At 56.5% G+C, this 20056-nt stretch overlaps 1 protein-coding gene across 3 annotated transcripts in view; it reads left to right on the top strand.

Moving 5' to 3' along the window:
* The window catches only part of GPD1L (glycerol-3-phosphate dehydrogenase 1 like), a 47629-nt gene extending 30246 nt beyond the window's left edge, over positions 1-17383 (top strand). For all 3 annotated transcript variants that reach the window (XM_051858915.3, XM_051858917.3, XM_051858916.3), the window contains 4 exons: positions 4570-4682; positions 9367-9600; positions 9820-9926; positions 14945-17383. In XM_051858915.3, the coding sequence (XP_051714875.1) occupies positions 4570-4682; positions 9367-9600; positions 9820-9926; positions 14945-15041 (551 nt within the window). In that variant the 3' untranslated portion in view covers positions 15042-17383. The remainder of the gene's footprint in view (positions 1-4569; positions 4683-9366; positions 9601-9819; positions 9927-14944) is intronic.
* Positions 17384-20056: the final 2673 nt, after the last annotated feature.

The raw sequence follows: 20056 nt of genomic DNA on the forward strand, positions 1-20056 counted from the left end.
AACGCTGCCGTGGTTCACTTGGTTAATCCTCCGCCTGTGGTGCCGGCATCCCATATGGGCGCCAGATTCTGTCCCAGTTGCCCTTCTTCCAGGCCAGCTCTCTGCTGTGGCCCAGGAGTGCAGTGGAGGATGGCCCAGGTCCTTGGGCCCTGCACCCCATGGGAGACCAGGAGGAAGCACCTGGCTCCTGGCTTCGGATCGGTGCAGCGCCAGCCGTAGCGGCCATTTGGGAGGTGAACCAACGGAAGGAAGACCTTTCTCTCTGTCCCTCTCTCTCTCTCACTAACTCTGTCAAAAAAAAAAAAAAAAAAAAAAAAAAAAAAAAAAGCCAGGGGAGCTCAAACTCCCCCTGTGTGGGCTGGGAACTGAGTCTGAACCAGCGGGCAGCAGGTGGCCGGGAGGAAAAGCGCCCGAGTGTCCTGATGTGCCAGGAGCGGGGCAGAGCCTGGAGCTCACGGAGGGCCCCGTGGTGAGGCTGAAGGGCCCTCTTCACGGGGGGGGGGGGGGGGGGAGTGGGAGTGGATGACTTTCAGGGGAGAGGATGAGCCCGGAGAGCAGACCATGGCTCCGGGGTGGTGTGTGGTCCCAGTCTCTCCCTCTGCGAGGAGTCACGTGGAAGTCCCTCTGTCTGTGCTCTCGGGTCGAAGCCCAAAGCCGCGCACGCTCTTGGGCACTGTTTTCTGAGTGGTGCTGATAGGGGCCAGACTGCTCCCCCAACACCCTGAACTCAGGACTTCTTATTACATTTCCCGATTGCATTTTAAATTTTCAAGATTTATTTGCGATGCTGATGGCCACACAGAGAGGCAGGCAGGCAGAGTCCCCTTCTGCTGGCTCACTGCCCAGTCGCAGCTCGTTTTTAATTATGGTGGATTCAGGAATCTTGGCTCACTTGAGTTTTCTCTAGAAGAAAAGCAGCATAGAACGCACTAGTATTTTTTTTTTTTAATACAGTCATGGTGAGCCACAGCTCCCCCTTGTGGCGAGAGCGCCCTTCCTTCCTGGGGCCGCAGAATCAGACTGGATTCAAAGGTGTTTGGCTCAGTGCCGAGTCTAGGCTACCTGGGCCCCTTGCGGGACATCTAATGAACACAGAGGTTTTTAAGCACATTTGTTGACTAGTTAGATTATCTCTAAAACTGGTAAGACAGAGAGGGGGTTGTCCTGTCCCTGGTTCATGGTGGTTTTGGGAACTCTGCCGCATGGCTGTTGGGCCTTCCCTGTTCTGTACAGGTGGCCTGGGCCCCTGCCACATCATTGCTTATGGCTGGTAGTGATACTAAGGTTAGCACTTCATCATCCTTCTTTAGAAGTCATACTTCTGAAAAGGCACAGTTGGGGCTGGTGCTGTGGCGCTCAGGTTAATGCCCCAGTCTGAAGCCATATGGGCACTGGTTCTAATCCTGGATGCTCCACTTCCAATCCAGCTCTCTGCTTATGGCCTGGGAAAGCAGTGGAAGATGGCCAAGTGCTTGGGCCCTTGCACCTTCGTGGGAGACCTGGAAGAAGCTCCTGGCTCCTGGCTTCGATCAGCTCAGTTCCAGCCATTGCGGCCATTTGGGGACTAAAAAGCAGATGGAAGACCTCTCTCTCTCTCTCTCTCTGGCTCTACCTCTTTCTGTAAATCTATCGTTCAAATAAATAAGAATAAATCTATTTTCAAGAATTATTTTATTTATTTGAAAGAGTCAAAGAGAGAGGTAGAGCCAGAGAGAGAGAGAGAGAGAGAGAGAGAGGTGTCTTCCATCCGCTGGTTCACTCCCCACATGGCCACAGCAGCCAGAGCTGAGGTGATCCAAAACCAAGAGCCAGGAGCTTCTTCCAGGTCTCCCACGAGGGTGCAGGGGCCCAAGCACTTGGCCCATCTTCCGCTGCTTTCCCAGGCCATAGCAGGGAACTGGATTGGAAGTGGAGCAGCCAGGACTCAAACTGGCACCCATATGGGATGCTGGTGCTGCAGGCCCCAACACTGTGTCACTTCTGAGTATTTTTTTTTTTTTTTAATTCAGAAAGCAGCTCCCACCTGCTAATTCTCTCTCCAAACACCTGCAGCAGCTACACTGACTCAGGCTGAAGACGGGGGCTGGGAACTTAGGGCAGGTCTCCCACGAGGGCGGCAGGAACCTAGTCATGTGAGCCATTGCCACTGCCTCCCTGGGTCTGCATTAGCAGGGAGCTGCAATTGGGAGCCAGAGCCAGGAATTGAACCCCGTCACTCTGATAGAGGATGGGGTGAATACTTGATGGTATGGGTGTAATCTTAGCAGTCGGACTTTTTTTTTTTTTTCCCCAATGATTGATTTATTTAAAGACAGAGTTATGGAGAGAGAAAGAGAGCTAGAAGGAGAAATCTTCCATCTGCTGGTTTACTCCCCAGATGGCCACAATGGCCAGGGCTGTGCCAGGCCGAAGCCAGGAGCTGCTTCTGGGTCTCCCACGTGGGTGCTGGGGCCCAGGCACTTGGGCCAACTTCTGCTGCTTTCCAGGTGCATTCGCAGAGAGCCAGATTGGAAGTGGAGCAGCCGGGACTCACACTGGCACCCATGTGGGATGCCAGCACTGCAGGCTGTGCCACAGTGCAGGCCCCATGAGTCATATTTTTCAAAAACGATTTCTGCATTTTATTTGAAAGGCTGAATGACAAAGAGAAAGGGAGAAATAGAGAAAGAGCTATCTTCCCTATGCCGGCTCAGTCTCCAAATAGCCATAATAGCTGGGCTGGGCCAGGCCAAAGCTAAAACCAGGAACTCCTTCTGGGTCTCCCTGGGGGGCAAGGGCCCAGGCACTTGGGCGGTCATCCACTGCATTCCAGGTGCATTAACAGAGGCGTGGACCTGGGGCTCAAACCAACACCCTGATACGGGACGCAGGCATCCTAAGTGGCCGTTCAACCTGCTCGCCACAGCACCCACCCAGGTCACGCGTCTCTCTGCACTGGAAGCGTTAGCTCTCATTATGCTGTGTGTGGGTTTGGGCTTTGCTTGTTTATCTTCTCTCCTCCCACCCCTAACAGGTGCCTAGCACAGAGCCAGGGTAGTACGTGGGTTAGAATCTGGGCTGTGTCCTAGCTGTGTGACCGTGGGCAGGTTGGCAAACCTCTCTGGGCCTGCGCTCCCCTGTCTGTCAAGGGAAAACTCACACGCAGGCCGACGTGAGCCGACTCCATCATAATCACGCACGGTCTTGAGTACTGCCTACGGCTGGAGACCGTTTGCACTTCCGAGTCTTACTGAACGTCACGCGGGCCTGAGCGTGCAGCAGCGTTCCTCCTCACCAGGAAGCTGAGCGAGAGGAGGTTCAATCGGAGTCTGCAGCACTGGGTGCCTGTTGCAGCCGCCTGGGAGCTGCAGCCGGTATCCAAGCCTGCCCCGGGCAGACTGTGGCTTAGCTGGGCTGAGGTGCGGCCTGGGCGCGGTGTCTTTGGAGCTGCCGGGTGACGGCTAGGTGCTGACAAGCTTGGGAAGAGCGGCCCTCCTGCCTCCAGGTGCCGGGTGCTCCGGGCGCTTTGTGCCGCCCTGGCGTGGAGACGTCGGCCTGGCAGCCCGGCCCCACGGTGAGTCCATTGCCACCCTGGTGCTCAGAGCCCGGCTAAGGAGGGCAAATGGTTGCCTCCCCCTGCACCCCAGCAGCAGCCAGGACACACCACACACCACACATAAGGGCGGCTTTTATTTTTGTTTGTTCTTTTTTTTTTTTTTTTTAATCGGAGATCTCTGAAACCACACAAAAATTATAAACATGCAGAAACATCAGCGCTCGCATCACGGGCAAGGCTGGGCCAGGGCAAAGCTGGAGGCCCATAACTCCGTGCAGGTCTCCCGCGTGGGTGGCGGGGACCCGAGCGCTTGAGGTGTCACTGCTGCCTCCCAGGATGCGCGTCTCCTGGAATCGGGAGCAGGGCTGGGATCAAGCCCAGGCGGTTCAATAGGGAGTAGACGCATCCGAGTGGCCTCTTAACTGCGGGGCCCAGTGCTCGCCAAAATAAATTCATCGCTTAATTTCTACTGTATTTGGGAGAGAGAGTGCGCTTCTCTCTGCTGGTTCACTCCCCAAATGCCCACAGTGGCCAGAGAGGCCAAAGTCTGGAGCTGGGAATGAAATCCTGGTGTCCCCCGTGGGTGGCAGGACCCCAGTCACGTGAGCCACCGCCTGCCGCCTCCCAGGGGCTTCATTGGCAGGAGAGTGGAGTCAGGAGCCAGAGCTGGGGACCCAGGCGCTCCCATGTGGGATGCGGGCATCGTGACCACTGGGTCAAGTCCCACCCCCACACAAGGACTCCCCGAGTGCATTTGCGACCCCTTACATTTAGGGAAGGCACTCGGTGAAACCACATAGCCACGCTTCCCCGTGTTTGAGAAGAACCATTCATATTCAGCAAGTTAAAGACCCGTGTCGGGTTGCAGCTGATCACCCCTGGGGAGATTTCAGGAGCATTTCTCCTTCTGTTTCTGCTCCCATGAATTTACCACCTTTCCCACAACAAACGCGTATCCCTTCTCCAGCCGGAGGCCATGGGACAGCTGAGATGAGCGGCGGTTGTTAAACTGCTTTCCTCCGACCTGTCTACAGGCAGCAAAGTCATGGAGAACGGCCTCCTCTTCAAAGAGCTCCTGCAGACCCCGAACTTCCGGATCACTGTGGTAGATGACGCGGACACGGTGGAGCTCTGTGGAGCCCTGAAGGTAACGTCAGCCGCGCGGAGGCGCTGAATCCGGCCGGGCCGCTGGCAGCATCATCGCGCGGGACCCTGCAGAATGGGCTCTGTGTCCCAGGCGCGCTCTCTGGGGAAGAATAGTGAATCGGGAGCCTTGTCTATCACTTCCTCTCGGGCTGCAGCTTCCCCGGCCGGTCAAGTTCCCCTCGGCCCCGTTTTTGCTTTTGCTTGTAAATACGGGAGATTTCTGAGGCTGTGTTTCCTGCGAAACGGATGGCATTAATATTTGGATTTTCCTAGAGGTCCACCCAGGAGCCAGTGGTCGCCCTCATCCATTGATTTCTCCTGAGAGCTTTTTCTGGGAATAGCTTTATCCTTGCCCCCTGGAAGGACAAGGTCCCCACGTGGGAGCATCAGAGACACACCTTTCACACTGAGCTGTGGATCTCAGTGGCTTCTGTTTGTGACTCATGGGTGGGACAAGCATCCATTCTTCAGAACGCAGTGGGAGGGGACCAGGAGACAGAGCCCCGGTTCACATCGGGTTACCTCGGGTACTTCTCCTTGGATCGTTAATGAATTTGCAAGGCTGAGACACAGAAAACTCCCATCCGCTAATTCAATCCCTAAATGCCTACAAAGCTGGGGAGGAGTTGGACCCAGCTGAGGCCAGGAGCTGGGTGAGTGACAGAGACCCAGCTACTTGAGCCAATACCTGCTACCTCCCAGGGTGCACGTTAGCAGGAAGCTAGAAGCCGGAGCAGAGCTGGGAGTCCAACCCAGGCACTCCAGTAGGGATGCAGGCACCCAAGTGGCCTTTTAACCACTGCACCAAACTTCCACCCTGTTACTTTTTTTTTTTCCCTAAGATTTATTTATTTGGGGCCGGTGCTTGTGGTGTGGCTGGTAAAGCCATCGCCTGCAGTGCTGGCATCCAATATGGGCACTGGCTGCTCTACTTCCTATCTAGCTCCCTGCTGGCATGCCTGGGAAGGCAGCAGAAGATGGCCCAAATACTTGGGCCCCTGCACCCACATGGGAGACCTGGAGGAAGCTCCTGGCTCCTGGCTTTGGATCAGCGCAGCTCCAGCTGTTACTGCCATCTGGGGGTAGTGAACCAGCGGATGGAAGATCTCTCTTTCTCTCTCTCTGTAACTCTGCCTTTCAAATCAAGTAAATAAATCTTAAAAAAAAAAAAAAAAGATTTATTTGTTTCTTTGAAAGGTAGAGTTACGGAGAGGCAGAGGCAGAGAGAGCAAAAGAGGGAGCGAGCGAGCTTCCATCCACTGGTTCACTCCCCAGATGGCCACAATGGCCAGAGCTGTACCGATCTGAAGCCAGGAGCCAGAAGCTTCCTCCGGGTCCCCCACACAGGTGCAGGGGCCCAAGGACCTGGGCCATCTTCTACTGTTTCCCAGATCCTCCACACAGGTGCAGGGGCCCAAGGACGTGGGCCATCTTCTACTGCTTTCCCAGACCACAGTAGGGAGCCGGATAGGAGGTGGAGCAGCCAAGACTTGAAGCAGCACCTATATGAGATGCTGGCACTGGAGGCAATGGCTTTACTCACTCCACCACAGCACCAGCCTCAAGTTACTTAAAAAAAAAAAAAATTATCTTTATTTGAAAGGCACAGTTACAGGTTGGGGAGTTGGGGGACAGAAATCTTCCATCAGCTGGTTTACTCTCCAAGTGGCTACAGTGGCTGGGGCTGGGCCAGGCTGAAACTAGAAGCCAGAAGCTTCATGCAGGTCTCCTACATGAGTTCAGGGGCCCAAGCACTTGGATCATGGTCCACTGCTTTCCCAGGTGCATTAGCAGGTAGCTGGATAGGAAGTGGAGCAGCTGGGATTTGAACCGGCACCCCTATGGGAAGCTGGCATCACAGGCAGAGGCTTAGCCTGCTCCGCCACAACGCCTGCCCCCAAGTCCTCTCTTTTGTAGCAAAAAGAATCTTAGCTCCTATGAGACAGTTAGGCCTCCTGCAGGCAGGAGCCCCAGACAGGTGAGAAGTGCAGAGGTCTCCACTCCTTCTCATGAAGTCGCGCGGCTCTCCTTGGAGGCACAGTTGCAAACCACTGGCTTAAATTAGTGTTGTATGTGTGTGGTCATGACGGACAGCGAGCGTTTAGCAAATTAAAGTCAATTGCAGGCTTAGGCTCCCAGCCGCACACACTGTGTTCCTAATTGCTGGCGTGGGCGCTCTTCCTGTGAGGAGGTGCCGTCCCGGGCCACTCTGTGTAGTTTTGTTGGTTGAGATTTTATGTTTTTAAGAGTCTTTCATTAAACTAATGACCACTGGCCAGCAGGGGGCGCCATCAGTGCCAACCGCAGCCCTGGAAAGCTTGAGCCGGCGGGAGCCCCTGCTGGGCTGGCCTTAGGTCTCTCCTGTTTGCGGGGGAAGCTTGTCGGTGGGCGTGCACCTGCTGCCTTGGGGGAGCGTGGTTTGGGGGCCACGTAGCACCACCCCCGCCCCCGCCGTTATCCGGTGAGTTCTGAGGTCTCTGGAAATGGAGAAGCGGGCACGGCGGTGGGTTCTGAGTCCCCCCATTGCCCCGGACAGATAAGGAGAGCCACGTGCAGAGGGGGTCACGGGCCCAGGGCAGCAGGGGTGGCCGCGGTGGGAACTTGGTTTCCGCGGCCTCAGTGCCGTGCTCCTTGCTGGCTGTGCTCGCGTGGCGTTGCCCGCTGTATCCAGTGTTGTGACGAAAGCAAAGTGGGTATCAGAGCCCAACGTGAGGACCAGTGGCCAGGTGTCGCCTTCACGGTGCAAGGGGTAGTTTGGCCACTGCTTCTCCCGATGGTACAAGCGTCGTCTTCGCTGGGTTTCACACAATGGAAAGGGGTAAGGAAGAAAGCTGTAAAGGAAGTCACTAGAATTCCTGTGCTGAAGTAACCCCCGTCAGTGTTTGCTGTGTACATTTGGTGGGGGCTGAAAACAGGGCGTTCCGTCTCCCACCTGCCACAGAGGCTCAGGGCCGACACCCCTGTGACAAAGGACAGGTTGACAGGAGAAAAGCCACGTTATTGTATCTGATCATAGTTCTGTGTGACAAGGGTGCCTTCGGGGTAAAGACCCGGGGACCCAGGACTACCTGGCTGTTTGCAGCGTGGGCAGCCACGTGGGGATGCGATGGGACAGAAAGGGTGTGACCCGTGGAAGCTGGGGGGCAACCCAGCCAGGTCCCTGGGCTGTAGCACCTCTCCCTCCAGGCTGCAGGGTACGCTTTCTGGGGCAGGGGTCTTACCTTATCCCTGGCCCGCAGTTGCATGGAAAGGTGGGGGGAAGGTTGTAGTGACAAGTGCAGGTCTCAGGGCAGACTCTGGGGAAGGGGGCTCTGGTGTCTCCCGTCGGCCTGGGGAGGAGTTGTTTCCTTGGCTTGCCTGGAGGAGAAGGGCAGGAAGGGGCAGAGGGAAACCTGGCTTCCACCATCAGCCCTTTAAGGTCTGCTTGCAGGAGCCCCAGCACCTCCCATACTTTGCACCTTGCACGCCGTGTGCACACCTTCGCTCCGAAACTGACGCTGGGTCTTCCCATTCCTGCGGCTTCCTGCGTCTGACTTTTATACAGATCGCTAGCAACCCTTAGTAGTCTTCTTCATACAAGATGATCACAATGTCTGTGGTCCTGTCCATGCTAAAGAGCTGGGCATCGGACTGACAGGACAGAAGCTCCAGTATGGGATGTGGGCATCCCAAGCAGCGGCTCCACCTGCTGGGCCACAGCACCTGCCCCGAGACAGCATCTTAACTCCTGGGTCGCACCCTACAGAGTTGCCTGCCCAGAGTCACCGAGGGAGGTATACCGCGTGGCCACAGCTGCACCTTCTGTGATGTCCCCACACTGCCCCAATGCAAGTAGATAGAAGAATGAATAAGTAAATTGCAGTATCTTCACGCTGTGGTGTAATGGGTAAAGCGACCACCTGCAGTGCCAGCATCTCATATGGGCACTGGTTCGAGTCCTCGCTGCTCCACTTCCAATCCAGCTCCATGATAATGTGCCTGAGAAAGAAGTGGAAGATGACCCAAGGGCTTGGGCCCTGCACCCATGTGGGAGGCCAGGAAGAAGCTCCAGGCTCCTGGCTTTGGATCTGCCCAGCTCCAGCCATTGTGGTCATTTGGAGAGTGGACTGTGGATGGAAGACCTCTCTATATATATGTACTCTGACTTTCAAATAAATAAATAAATATTTAAAAAAATTCAAAAGGTAAAGTAGTTTGTCCCAACAGTGTTTGATCAAAGACAACTGTTAGCCCAGGCCCCTCAGCCACTACTCTTACTGACCCCAAATGTGGGGTCCTTTTGATGGGAATATAGAAGCCCTATCACTTCTGTCAAAATAGCTCATTCATACAAGAACATCTTTTAAAAAATGTTTATTTGAGAAGCAGAGACTGAAGAGAGAGCTCCCATCACTGGTTGAGTCTCCAGTTGCCCAGAATGGCCCAGGAACTCCATCCAGGTCAGCTTCCTAGCTGGCAGGAACCCAGTCACTGAGCCATCACCACTGCCCCAGGGCAGGAAGCTGGGTCAGCACCCGGAGCTGGGACTGGGAGCCAGGAGGCTGATGTGGTTCATGGACGTCTATGCAGCGTGTCGACTGTGGACCCAGCACCTGCCCCGGGCTGAGCCTTCCAGGGGGGAGTCGCTGCCTCCTCCCACTCTGCAGCAGGTGCTGAGCCGGCCCCCGGGGCTCTGTCCTCCACAGAACATCGTGGCCGTGGGAGCCGGATTCTGCGATGGCCTCCGCTGTGGCGACAACACCAAAGCCGCCGTCATCCGCCTGGGCCTCATGGAAATGATTGCCTTTGCCAAGATCTTCTGCAGGGGCCAGGTGTCCACCGCCACCTTCCTGGAGAGTTGCGGGGTAGCCGACCTGATCACCACCTGCTACGGAGGGCGGAACCGCAGGGTGGCCGAGGCCTTCGCCAGGACAGGCAAGGTAGCCTCCTGCCCGGCCCCATCCCCACTCTCCATAGATCCCACCAGCATCCCTTGTGCTTGGGCCTGTTCTGTTAGCACTGTCCCCGGCCCCTGGCCTGTGTGTATCTGCCCTTGGCTGCCTGCAGGGGGCGCCACCCTCTTCCCCCACCCCACTCTCCTCTTGAGGCAGGGTCTTCTCTGGTCTGGGGCTAGGTTTGTTTTTGATCCTGTTTTTCAGACCATTGAGGAACTGGAGAAGGAGATGCTGAATGGGCAGAAGCTGCAGGGACCTCAGACTTCTGCGGAAGTATACCGCATCCTCTCGCAGAAGGGACTCACCGACCGGTAAGTCTCCCGTCATCCTGAGCTCAGGTCCCTGGGCTGCCAGTCCCACATGCCAGTGTGTCACAGGTGCACCCACAACTTCGCTGAATCTCCTCCAACCTCGGGTGAGGTGAAAACATCTACCCGCCCGTCCCAGGAATGAGCATCTACACCCAGCCTCGCTCAGCATGTGAGGCCTGCGGACACCGTGTGGAGCCTCTAACCCCAGTTGGCCTTGTGGGTATGTGTGTGTTGGGGGGTGTTGGGTGAGGCCGCCGTGCCACAAGATTGACATTTTTCAAAAAGGATGACTTTTTTGGCTTAAGAAAAAGGTATATTCCTGTTCATCAAATACCAAGCAACTCAGCAAAGAGGGACGGGCAGTTAGCCGGGACATGTGCTGAGGTCCGATGTGCAGTCCTTGGCGCCCGTGGATGCATGGGTGTCTACATCATCCTCCCCAACCCTCCAGCTGAGTCGGGTGCTGCAGGTGAGCTGAGGTCGGCTTGTTCTGCCCCTGACTGTGAGGTAAGCCCTGTAGCCCCCCGCGGAAACTGCTTGATTGCCACCTGGCCTTCCAGCCCCCAGCCCTGTGGTTCCCCTGGATCAGGATCCAACTCCACCTTGTAGAGTCTTTCCCTGTGTATGGCGTGTGTCCTTAACTCCACTTAGTGCTCCCGGGGGAGGGAAAATACAGCTGCTGTGGGGGGAGGTGGCTGCTCGCTGTGTGGCCGCCGCCCATCGCCACTTTCTGTCTCAGCCCTCTGGCTGTGTCTCCCTCGTCTGTTCCGTCAGGCTGGTGGTCTGTGGGTTCCCACCCACATCCTGACCTTACCCTGCCCCCGCGCAGGTGAGCCAGCCGAGGCGGTCCTAATCGGAAGTTGTAATGAGGACGGACAGGGAGTGGTCTTCCCACTTTAACATTCCCCTTGGTTTTTCTGAAGTGGCTTTGGGAACCAGCCAGGGAGAGCTAGAAACAGGCCACCAGAGGAGGAGAGGCACCTTTTAATCAGGCCTCAAAGGGAAATGCCCTTGGCCTGCCTGGCTTTCTGGCCCCGCCCAGCAGCAGGCGCTAATGCCGGCACAGCACATGGGAGTGGTCGGGCCTCAGGGAATTCTTAGTTCTGAACAGCAAGTGCCTGTGTGTCCCAGCAGCCTCCGAGCGTGCCTCTGCCTGGGCTCTGTGGGCAGGGGTCTGGGTGCATCACTAGGCCCTGGGGACGTGGGCTGGCGCTAGGACGCCACCTGTTCTAACAAGCAGCGTGGGCGAGCAGGTGGCGCTGTGTTCCCGGGCCTGTCGGTGTTTCCTTTGACTGGAGTGGGAGCGGCTATGTCTGTGCTCGCTGACCCTGCTGTGTGGTCGGAGGCGACACCGCCCACCCCCAGAAGCCACAAGGCCAGGACCAGACGGACCGTCCTCTCCCTGGATCTCTTTGTCCCTGCAGCCGTCGCTGCTGGGGTGTCCCTGCGCCCCCTCCTCCTGCACCCCCCTTCTGCACTGCTCTAGGAGAGCAGTCGGCAGGAGGGCAGCAGGTTCCTATTTTTAGCTGTTCCGTGCCCCTTCTGTCCTTGTACACATAGTAAAAACGGTAGACCAGTTGATCGCCCTGACCCTGCTCCTCCCCGAGGCCTTGGGCTGGTACTGAGGCAGGCCCCTGGGTCTGGCGCTCACTTAACCCCCAGCAGGGTGTCCTGTTAGCCCTGCTGTACCTGCTTGAGCCGGACATGCCCCTCTTTGGGACCTCCGTCCTCCACGGCTGCGGACGGTCCGCCGGCTGGGAAGGCCCCCGCTTCGCCCACCTCCCGGGGACATTAGAGCTGAGTGGGGTTTCAGCTGTCCCACGCCGGCGTCCCTTGCTCATGTGTCTCCCGAGCACATGTGGGCGTGTGCTGCCTGCCCCGATCTCCTTCAGCGCCAGGCTTGCGTTGCCCTGCAGGCATGGTTTCTCCTGGGGCGGTGCAGGGCGTGGCTGCCGCCCGCTTCTCCCGCCTGCGTCCTCTCTCCCCACCGCCAGCCTCCCCGGGGCAGCCGAGGGCCCACCTGGATGCCCTCGGGTGAACCTAGCCGCCTCCCTGCAGGCCCAGCCTGCGAGCGCAGCCCCCTTCTGAGATGCCGGGGGCGAGGGCTTCATCGTAGGCACAGGGCCGGGCACAGGGTTGCCAGCTCCAGAGGGCACAGCCACGCACCTCAGCCTCAGCCGTCCGTGTCCCTGACTGGGGATGGCTGGCACTTGGAGATGCATCAACCATGAGTCTGAAATGTCTTTTGTTCTACCTGCACCTGTAGAGAAAGCTCCCAGAACCCCCCGGGCCCCATAAGCATTTTTGTATCACAGAAATTGGGTGCCATGGTCTGGGGCTGGGGTGTGGGCTCCAGAGTCAGAGACCGGGCCTCCGTCTCCTTGTGTCTAGGATGGGGGCGAGACTGTTTTCTAGCCTGTAGGGTCAGCGCGAGGCCTGCACCAGCCACACTCTGTTCTCTGCTCAGCTTCCTGTCTGTGCCGTGTAATTGGGAAATGCTGGTTTGCAGAGCTGGGAGTGCTTTGGGCTGCAAGGGTGGCTCAGCGAGGGGCGTGGCAGTGGGCAGGGTGGGTGTTGGCTCCTGGCTCTGGTTAAGAGTCTCCACTTAGCCTTCCCCTGAACCTCAAGATGGCTGCAGCAGCTCCCACCATTACACACACTGCTGAGCTCAGGGAGAGAGCAAGAGCAGTGGGGGCAGCAAGTCTCTCCCCCCAGTACGTCTCAAGGAGAGATTCTCCCAGAGGTCTTAGATCTGGCTGACTTGAATGGGTCACATGGCTAGTTCTATGAGAGAAAGGTGGGAGATACATGTGTGAGGCTGTATCCGCCCTGGTCAGAGGAGAGGCAGGGTGGGGAAGACTTTGGGTGGCCGGTCAGCACGTGCCATACTGCGTAGTTCCCATGTTAGGATCAGGGAAACTCAGACACGGAAAGACAATGTCCCAGCTCTGAGGCTCACTCACAAGAACCCACTGGGCAGATACTCCCTGGGCGCCTGTCCCTGGCTGTGCGCTGTGCCAGGCTGCAAGGCGGACTCAGGCCCTGTGACCATCTCGTGGCGGCATTGAGGAGCCGTCGCTCGCCTGTCCCCCGTGGGCTCAGTGCACCGTGCCCTGGACGTGTCAGTCCCCCAGGACTCGGAGCAGGCCCGTGTGTCCAGCCCCATTTTACACACGAGCGAGCCGAGGCAGAGGGCTTGGTGAACTTCCCCAGAGTTAGTCCGACCCGACTGCAAAACACAACAAAACATTCCACTCCTTAAATCTACAATGAAAAGAAAAGAGGAGAAAAAACATAAAGCCACGGTGATGGACTCTAATAGAGATGTGATCTGTCAGCGCTGTTGCTGTTGCCAAGTAACAGTTGTTACAGATGCTACCCAGCTCATTTTCAGAATGGACTCTAAGATGCTGCTGATTCTGTCAGGCTCACTTTGGGCTGTGTGTGTGTGTGTGTGTGTGTGTTTAAAAGCCTGCCAGAAATTAGTTTGGTTTTTGTTTTTTAAAAGCGATTTCTATCACTAGAAGCAAACTTGCAGAGCCAGCGTTCCCTGGGTGCGAGTTATCCTCTTACGGTGATTCTTCCCAGCCCACTGCTTTGTACCCTCAGCCATCCCCGCCCCTCGCGTAAGTCTTGGAAGAACAGGCCCAGTAAATCCAGCTTCCCACGTGAGGTCAGCACCTGGCTCATCGTGGGTGCCCGCTGTGGTCCTTGCGGGCACGCCCCAGGCCCGAGTTACCGTGGCTGTCCCTTGTGGAGTGGGGGACAGCACCCCTGCCCGCTGTGGTCCTCGCAGGCACGCCCCTGGCCCGAGTTACCATGGCTGTCCCTTGTGGAGTGGGGGACAGCACCCCTGTCCCTTGTGGAGTGGGGACAGCACCCCTGCCCCTGTGGTCCTCGCGGGCATGCCCCAGGCCCGAGTTACCATGGCTGTCCCTTGTGGAGTAGGGGACAGCACCCCTGCCCCTGTGGTCCTCGCGGGCTCACCCCAGGCCCGAGTTACCGTGGCTGTCCCTTGTGGAGTGGGGGACAGCACCCCTGCCCCTGTGGTCCTCGTGGGCTCGCCCCAGGCCCGAGTTACCGTGGCTGTCCCTTGTGGAGTGGGGGACAGCACCCCTGCCCCTGTGGTCCTCGCGGGCTCACCCCAGGCCCGAGTTACCGTGGCTGTCCCTTGTGGAGTGGGGGACAGCACCCCTGCCCCTGTGGTCCTCACGGGCACGCCCCAGGCCTGAGTTACCATGGCTGTCCCTTGTGGAGTGGGGGACAGCACCCCTGCCCGCTGTGCATTTGTGAATAGCGACACAACCTTGGACCCCTTCTGGTTTTTGCCCTGGAGCCGGGGCCACGACTTCTTGGTAAAAATGCTCGCCGTTCACCCTCCGGACTTAATCGTCATGGGCCTGGTGGACCCAGGGCCTCACTGCCGCCGTGCAGAGGCTCAGTGCAGACCGAACGGTGCAGAGACGTGGGAAGTGGGCACTGTGGTTTCAAAGGAGCGAGGCAAGTGCAGTGTGGGAGGCAGACTTCGGAGTCGACCAGATGGCCTCACCTCCTCTCTATTTCTCTCTCTCTCTCTCCCTCTCCTCTCCTCCTCCCTCCCCCTTCCCCCATCCTTCTCCCTCTCCCTCTCCCTCTCCCTCCCCCCTCCCTCTCCCTCTCTCCCTCCCTCTCTCTCTCCCTCTCCCTCTGTCCTTCTCCCCCTCCCCCTCCCTCTCTCCCTGCCCCTCCCCATTCTCCTCCTCCTTCTCCCCCTCTCCCTCTCTCCCTGCCCCCTCCTCCTCCCTTCCCTCTTTCCCCCCTCCCCCTCCCCTCCCTCTCTCCCCCTCCCCCTCTCCCTGTCCCTCCCTCTCTCCCTGCCCCTCCTCATCCCCCTCCCTCTCTCCCTGCCCCTCCTCATCCCCCTCCCTCTCTCCCTGCCCCTCCCCATCCTCCTCCCTCTCCCTCTCCCTCTTTCTCCCTCTCCACCCCCCTCTCCCTCTCCCTCTCCCTCTCCCTCCCTCCGCCCTCTCCCTGACCAGGTTCCCGTTGTTCACCGCCGTCTACCAGATCTGCTACGAGGGCAGACCGGTCCAGGAGATGCTGTCCTGTCTCCAGAGCCACCCAGAGCACATCTAAAGTGAATCCCGCCGCGCGTTTCGGGCAAGTCCTGCCTTTCTCGTCCGTGTCGCGGGCTCGCGTGGAAACCAGGACTTGGCAACAGGATGCTCGTCTGACGGTCACCCCATTGTGGATGTGTGTGAATTTTTACAGGTTCACTTTTTTAACTGTGAGAGGGAGTTCACTGGCGGAGACGCACGTGTGGACGTGGGCGTGTGTGTGCAACTCCCATGCTGTGGATGTCTCCACAGCAGATCCAATGCCCTTTTTAAAAATGGCTGGGGAGTGTCCCCCACGGTGGTAGCCTTGAAGATCGGAACTGTCTCAGCCAGATGTTTTAGACGTTGTTCATCACATATTTTGATGATAAGTTTAATCAGCATCGAGCCGGAAGGTAGACGGCGGAGTGCGTTTCAGAGATGAACGTATTTAACTCGCAATCACTCTCTCCAAGCCAACCGAATTAACCCCTTTGATTGGGGGTTGATTGATCTTTTTTTAAACAATTAGCTCTTTTTAATCAGAGGCTCCACGTCCTATCTGCTCCTTGCCATAAGGCTCTGCGCCGTTGGCCTCTTTCTTCGCTGGCTGCCGGCGTGTGCTTTGTAAGGGCTGGGCACTGGCAGACGGCAGGAGCCTCGGCGGGGATTTTCCTGCCGGGACCCACTTTCTTCCGCCTAACAAGGGACGGAGCCAGGAGTCACGGGCAGCGCTCCTCCACCTGGTCCTCAGAGCAGAGGCGTCGCCCACCTCCTGGGGGGGGCTCGGCAGTGCAGGCTCCCAGGTCCCACCCGGCGCTCCGAGGTGGTGTGGTGCCCCAGCTTCCCCAAGCCTTGGTGCCCGACACTCACTGCAGCCGAGAACCACTACTCTGGGAAAATACAAAGCATGCCTGAAACCCTGTCCCTTAGGGAAGCGAGCGGTTGTCCCCGGGGTCCCCTGGGAGAAGCCGCGTGTGTACGCCCTCTCGGAGGCACAGAGGGGCAGTTAGCTATGGAGCCGTCTCGGCCAGGGTCCGCACGGGGCACTGTTCAAGGCCAGGGTGACCCTGGGACGGCTCCCACGGCCGCTCGGCTCCCTGGAGGAATCCGAGGGGCGACCGCCTGCCGCCCTGCGGGCTCCGGGCCTGGCACAGCTCCGTGGCCGGGGGGGGGGGGCGGGCAGTGCCACTCAGGCCACCTCTGGTGAAGCTTTCAGGCCGGGTGCCGACTGACGCCAGGTAGACGCCGACCTCGCTGAAAACGCACAATCTAGGGAGAAGTGCTTGGACCTCTAGAGTCAGGGTGGGAGTCCCGGGTCTTTTTAGACGAGGTTAAGGTTTCGGGACAGCATTGCACCGATACCTTATGCAGCATTTGATAAGCTAGGGAGCGCATGAGTGTCACTTCCTCATGCGTGGATTTTCACCGACTTTGTAGGATTTTGGCCTGCTCCTCCCTCGCAGTCTTAGATTTTTTTCCCCACCTTCTGCACCTAAAATGATGATAGATTTCCGTGGCAGTTTTTGAAAACTCTACCCTAAACATCCGGGGCGTTCTAAAAACCCGAGACATGGACACTTACGCAAGCGCACAAAATATTGCAAGTGCCCGCGGTTCTGGGGCCACTGTTAACCTGTTTTGCTTGTCTCACGGTGGATTTTTTTTTTCAAAGCTTGTACGCAAGTCACAGAGTAGAGGGCGGCGAGCTAGCTGCGGCGGCTTTGGGTGGCCTGGCAGGGTGTGAGGATGGGGGTTTATGTGTTTCCTGCGTTCCCTCTGCTCCCCGCTTCCTCCTCTGGGCTTTGTACTTTAGGTTTTGTTCATCTGAACTCTGCTGACTGTACCTCTTGGCCACACTCCGAATAGCTTCTGCACGTTATGTAAAAGGCGGCGTTTCCAAGCTTAAGCTCTGTTCCCTGCTGAGGTGTATTCTCCGAGGTACCTATCTTTGTGATCCCCCGTGGTCCGTCGTTTCTTTTCGCTCCCATTTCTCACTGATCGCGCTAACAGGGAGGGAGACGCCCAGATCAGGATCTGAATTCGTACTACTTCAGCCAACCTGTGAATGTAAAACTACACCGCTGCCTTGCTGTAACCCACCCCACTCCGATACGGAACACACGCCTGGCCTGGGGGAGCTGGGGGCGAGCTGCGTGCCGGCGATCCACTCACCCCCACCCCCACCACCACGCCGTGCCCCGCGGCAGCAGCCCCACCAGTGTGTTGGGTGAGGTGCATGTGCAAGGGCCCTGTGGTGGTTCTGCCGGATCGGTCCGCCAGCCTTTCGCTTACATGTGTACTGTATATTTTGACAGACTGTGGGTGGGCATATAATTTAAAAGGCTTGATTTAATAAACGTTGACCCCTCTACACGTGTACTCTGCGTCCTGTTTTTCTTTTTCTCAGCCTAGTGAATGGTTTTATGGAAGCCAGCTCTTTTGTATTGTTGCATCGTCGAAGAATGGTTTTATGGAAGCCAGCTCTTTTGTATTGTTGCATCGTCGATGCTAAAGGCGGTTTTTGCCAGAAAGGCTGAAGCCTTTTGTGTCCAGTCCCAGCCCCCAAATATCTCTTTCCATTGCCTGCTGCTATTTTTACTTTGTTGTCATTTGCGGTGGGGACTTTCCAGGTCCAGCCATCCAGTGGGCAGCCCTATCAGCCGATCTGACAGAGCTGCAGATAGATTAACAAACTGGAAAATAAATCTGAGGATATTAGCAAATAGCAAAGAAAAGAAGTGAGAATTTAACAAGTAAGTGGAGAGAGGGGTAAGATTCTATGTACATCTGATCGGGTATGGAAGAGAGAAAAGAAAGAGGCAATTTTTGTAGAAAGCAAAGGCTGAAGTTGTCCAGAATTAATTGTATGCACTCAATACTATGGTATTTTCCATAATGGATTTCCATTAAGCATTTATCACATGGTCTTTGTAACCTTTTATGACTACCTATAAACTAAGTTGATGGTGAGCATTTTTATAAGCTTTAGCTTCTGCGTAGCCGTTGAATATTCATGTCATTTAGTCAAATCAGTTCATCATCCTCATTGCAAAGTGGGAGGAACAGCTGTGCAGGTCGGCTCAAAGGAAGACGACGGAGAAACGTCACGACCGTGGCAGCAGCTGCTCATGGGAGAAACCGGGCCACACGCCCACCGCGCTATTTTAAACTTTGGTGCAGATGCACTGTGAAACCACATCTCAGCCCAGGCAGTGAGGTGCACCGTGTCTCGGGGCGCCAGCCAATGGCAGCGAACGAGGGCCACTTCTGGGTGCCGTGCTCTGATCGCCTGCTGTCTTCTGCGGGCCAGCCGAGCACCAGTTTCCAAGACGACCTGGAAGACTGAAGATTGGAGAGCCGCTCTTAGCCCGGATCCCTACAGAGCACGGTGGACGCAGCCCCCGTCCGTGGTGCACAGGGGACTGTGACGGGCACAAAACAGAAACCATTGTTTGTGGCCCTTCCAGCTTGTCACAGCAGCCAGCGTTAACTGACTAAAAAGACATCGAGGTAAGAAGCGGAATCCAGACCCGATGTTTGTGTCCCCAGCTGTCCCTGTGTCCCCAGGACCGTGGCCAGCAAGGTGTGGGATTTACAACCCCGGCTTCCTTAACACTGGAGAAGCCTTGGCCAGGTGCAGGGGTCCGCAGAACGTTGGGTTTGTTCCAGTAGCTCTTAATTGGAAATGTCGCTGGATCCGAGACAGGGCCCAGTGCCAGCCGTCAGCTCTCACGCCGTCAGCTCTCACGCCCTCAGAAATGAAGGAATTCCCCGTCTCTGTGCTTTGCACGTTGTCGGGGAAAGAGAACCAGAGGAAAGTACCTCCCCTCATGCTCAATGTACCCTGTAATTTGTCAAATCTGTCACTTAACTTGTTGCAAATAGAAATGCTTTTATGCTATGATAGCCGTGCTATTTACAGTTCTTTTTTTTTTTTTTTTTTGTCATTGCTCTCTCCCTCTCTTTCCTACTAATTTGAGAGGCAGAAGACAGAGAGTGAGAGAGCTCTCATCTGCTAGTTGATGCACCAAATTCCTGCAGCCAGGACCCCGAAGCTGGGTACCGGGAACCCCAGGCCCCACATGGGTGGCAGTGCTCCGAGTTCTTGGGACGTCTTCTGCGGCCTCCTGGGGTCTGTATCAGCAGGGAGCTGGAATCAGGACAGGAATCCCTGCGCATTTTATTTTTTAAGATTATTTATTTGAAAGTCAGAGTTATACACACAGAGAGGAGAGGCAGAGACATCCACACCTGCTGGGTCACTCCCCAACTGGCCACAATGGCTGGAGCTGCGCTGATCCGAAGCCAGGATCCAGGAGCTTCTCCCGGTCTCCCATGCAGGTGCAGGGCCCAAGCACTTGGGCCATCCTCCACTGCACTCCCTGGCCACAGCAGAGAGCTGTCCTGGAAGAGGAGCAACCGGGACCAAATCTGGCACCCTGACCGGGACTAGAACCCAGGGTGCCAGCACCACAGGTGGAGGATTAGCCTAGTGAGCCAGGACACCATGGCTGGGCATATGATTTCATCTGAACATGGGCAGACTTGTCGTTATTCCCTAAACACGGCAGTATAGCAACTGTGTAAGTAGCATTTCGAGTGTATTGCATATGACATGTAATCTAGGGAGGGCTTGCAATGGACGAGAGGATCACACAGGTTATATGCAAATACTGTGGCATTTATATAAGGGGCTTGAACACCTGTGGGTTTGGGTGTCCATGCATCCCCCACAGGGCTGTCTGCATATGTTCCTTTTTTAATTCTAATATTATTTATAAAATGATTTTACTTATTTATTGGAGAGGCAGAGCTGCAGAGAGAGGGAGAGACAGAGAGAAAGATCTTCCATCCACTGGTTCACTCCCCAAGTGGTTGCAACAGCTGGAGCCAGGCCGATCCGAAGCCAGGAGCCAGGAGCTTCTTCCAGGTCTCCCACCGGGTATGGGGGCCCAAGCACTTGGGCCATCTTCTACTGCTTTCCCAGGCCAAAGCACAGAGCTGGATCAGAAGAGGAGCAACTAGGACACGAACTGGCACCCATATGGGATG

This window comes from Oryctolagus cuniculus, chromosome 4 (assembly GCF_051225735.1).
Source record: "Oryctolagus cuniculus isolate XC-2025 breed Fujian yellow rabbit chromosome 4, ASM5122573v1, whole genome shotgun sequence".
In the NCBI taxonomy this organism is placed as follows: domain Eukaryota; kingdom Metazoa; phylum Chordata; class Mammalia; order Lagomorpha; family Leporidae; genus Oryctolagus; species Oryctolagus cuniculus.